We start from the raw sequence: 2,831 nt of genomic DNA, 5'->3' as shown, positions 1-2,831 counted from the left end.
CCCCACTCCCGCCCGCGCCCCGTCCCCACTCCCGCCCGCGCCCCGTCCCCACTCCTGCCCACGCCTGTCCCGCCTGCAGGCTAAGGGCAGACTTCTAAGATCCCTGTGCAAGGAGCTGGCCCCAGAGGACAGAAAGCTGCTGCACCACAGCCACGCCAGCCACGCAGAGCCAGTCCGTGCCCAAGAGGGAGCCTCACCATTTTCACGGGCGCACAGCTGAGGTCGGACTCGGTCACAGGCATGTGGTCGCTCTCCATCACATAGATGCCCTTCTGAGACAGAGCCTGAATGACAGACTGGTGCCCCTGCAGCGCGGCCACCTGATCCCCTTTCAGGATGAGGCTGCAGACCCGGCAGTACAGCTCACTGGACAGTAAGAGTTTGATGACAGGTGGCTTGATGTGCTCCTGCTCATACTGGTCAATGTAAAAAGGGTCCTTGAGGTCCTCGGGGATGTTGTCTGAAATAAGGCAAAGGTGACCAGGTGAGCACATCTGAACGCTGCACAAACCCAACTCTTCCGCACCCACCGCCAGGGCCCCACTGCGCAGCACCTCACTGCTAGTGCCCCACCGCCTGGTGCCCCACCACCTGGCCCCCCACAGTGCAGAGCCCCATCGCCTGGCGCCCCACGGCCCAGCATCCCACGGCTTGGTGCCCCACAGCCCAGCCCCCCACAGCACAGAGCCCCACAGCCCGGTACCCCACGGCTTGGTGCCCCACAGCCCAGCACCCCATTGCGCAGCGCCCCACCACCCAGCCCCCCACGGTGCAGAGCCCCACCACCCGGCGCCCCACAGCTTGGTGCCCCACGGGCCAGCACCCCACCGTGCGGCACCCCACCGCCCAGCCCCCCAACAGAGCAGAGCCCCACCGCATGGCGCCCCACCGCCAGCAGAGGACCAGGAGAGCCTCCCAGGCGGGCACAGCACAGGTGAAGCTGGCAGTCACACATGACACAGAAGAGCCAGTTTTCCATTATCCCAATACATTCTTTATGGTCAAAGGCACTTCTTCGCTACTCAGACTCTCTGGGAATAGGGACAATGCGTGTCATGTAATTACTTTCACCACCACTATCTAATTTGAAGTACACGCTCCAAACTTAATTATTCTCCAACCTGAACAGCAAGCAGGTGTGGGAGCTGAGGGTTTTGTGAGGGCCTATAACCCTGATGGTGTAGTGGTTAAGAGTTTGGCTGCTCAAGGAAAGGTCACGGAAGCTCCATAGACACATCTAAACTCCCTGAGAGACTGAATTGCTGGGCAGAGGGCTGTGGGGACCATGCTCTCGGGGAACATCTAGCTCAACTGGCATACCACAGTTATAAAGACAATGTTCTGCATTCTACCTTGGTGAGTAGCGTCTGGGGTCTTAAAAGCCTGTGGGCAGCCATCTAAAATACTGAAGAGAACCAGATACAAGGAAAAGATTAGCCCAAAGGACTAATGGACCACAGCTACCATGGCCTCCACCAGACTGAGTTCAGTACAGACAGATGATGCCTGGCTACCACCACTGACTGCTCTGACTGGGATCACAACAGAGGGTCCTGGACAGAGCTGAAGAAGGATGTAGAACAGAATTCTAACTCACAAAAAAAAGACCAGATTCACTGGCCTGACAGACTGAAGAAACCCCGAGAGTATGGCCCCCGGACACCCTTTTAGCTCAGTGGTGAAGTCACTCCCTAGGTTCACCATTCAGCCAGGGATTGGACAGCCCCATAAAACAAAATGGGACTAATGAGGCACAGCAGGCCAAGGACAAGGACTAGAAGGCAGGAGGGGACAGGAAAGCTGGTGATAGGGAACCCAAGGTTGAGAAGGGACGACACTCACACATGGGGTTGTTAACCATTGTCATAAAACAATATGTGTACTGACTGTTTAATAAGAAACTATTTGTTCTATAAACCTTCATCTAAAGTACAATTAAACAAAAAAAAAAAAAACCACCAAACTTAAAAAAAAAAAAAAGTTTGGCTGCTAACCAAAAGGTTGGCAGTTCAAATCCCCCAGCCACTCCTTGGAAACCCCATGGGGCAGTTCTACTCTGTCCTATAGGGTCGCTATGAGTTGGAATCGACACGATGGCGATGGGTTTGGTGTTTTTTCAGGGAAGCAGAAGCAGCCCTGGTGGCACTATGGTTAAGCCCTTGGCTGCTAACCAAAAGGTCGGCAGTTCCAAGCCATCAGCCGCTCGAGGGGAGAAAGATGCGGCAGTCTGCTTCTTAAGATTCACAGCCTTGGAAATCCTACGGGCAGTTGGCCTCTGTCCTGTAGGGTTACTATGAGTTGGAATCAACTCGAGGGCAGGGAGAAGGGAGGCAAAGTGGGCAGCGATGGTTCAGTGGCAGAGTTCTTGCCTTCCAGGTGGGAGACCCAGGCTCGATTCCTGGCCAATGCACCTCAAGCACAGCCACCACCCATCTGTCAGGGGAGGCTTCCGTGTTGCTATGATGCTGAACAGGTTTCAGCAAAGCTTCCAGACTAAGATGAACTAGGAAGAAAGGCCTGGCGAGCTACTTCCAAAAATCTGCCAATGAAAACTCTACGGATCACAATGGTCTGATTCCATTGCGCATGGGGTCGCCATGAGTCGGTGGTCAACTCGCCAGCAGCTCACAACCAGGACAACAACAGGAAAGCAGAGTCAGTCTGGTGAGGATCCCAGCAACGCGCATCACAGGAGCAGGGACCCCGTGCAGGCACACCCAGCACCGAACCCGGGCAGGGGCACTGCACGTGTCCTCTTCCCAAACACAAAAGCGGAGCTGACCACAGTCTAAACAGCTGTGGTTGTGACAGGAGAGAGCCAGGCCCGGTCC

The 2,831-nt window shown here is 55.4% G+C and overlaps 1 protein-coding gene across 2 annotated transcripts in view; it reads right to left on the bottom strand.

The window, feature by feature from the left end:
• CAMSAP1 (calmodulin regulated spectrin associated protein 1) overlaps window positions 1–385 on the bottom strand; it is a 47,438-nt gene extending 47,053 nt beyond the window's left edge. For both annotated transcript variants that reach the window (XM_004388653.2, XM_023742630.1), the window contains exon 1: window positions 198–385. In XM_004388653.2, the coding sequence (XP_004388710.1) occupies window positions 198–257 (60 nt within the window). In that variant the 5' untranslated portion in view covers window positions 258–385. The remainder of the gene's footprint in view (window positions 1–197) is intronic.
• Between the last annotated feature and the right edge of the window lie 2,446 nt (window positions 386–2,831).

Source organism: Trichechus manatus, unplaced genomic scaffold, assembly GCF_000243295.1.
Source record: "Trichechus manatus latirostris isolate Lorelei unplaced genomic scaffold, TriManLat1.0 scaffold00214, whole genome shotgun sequence".
In the NCBI taxonomy this organism is placed as follows: Eukaryota; Metazoa; Chordata; class Mammalia; order Sirenia; family Trichechidae; genus Trichechus; species Trichechus manatus.
This window is presented reverse-complemented; position numbering and strand designations above follow the sequence as displayed.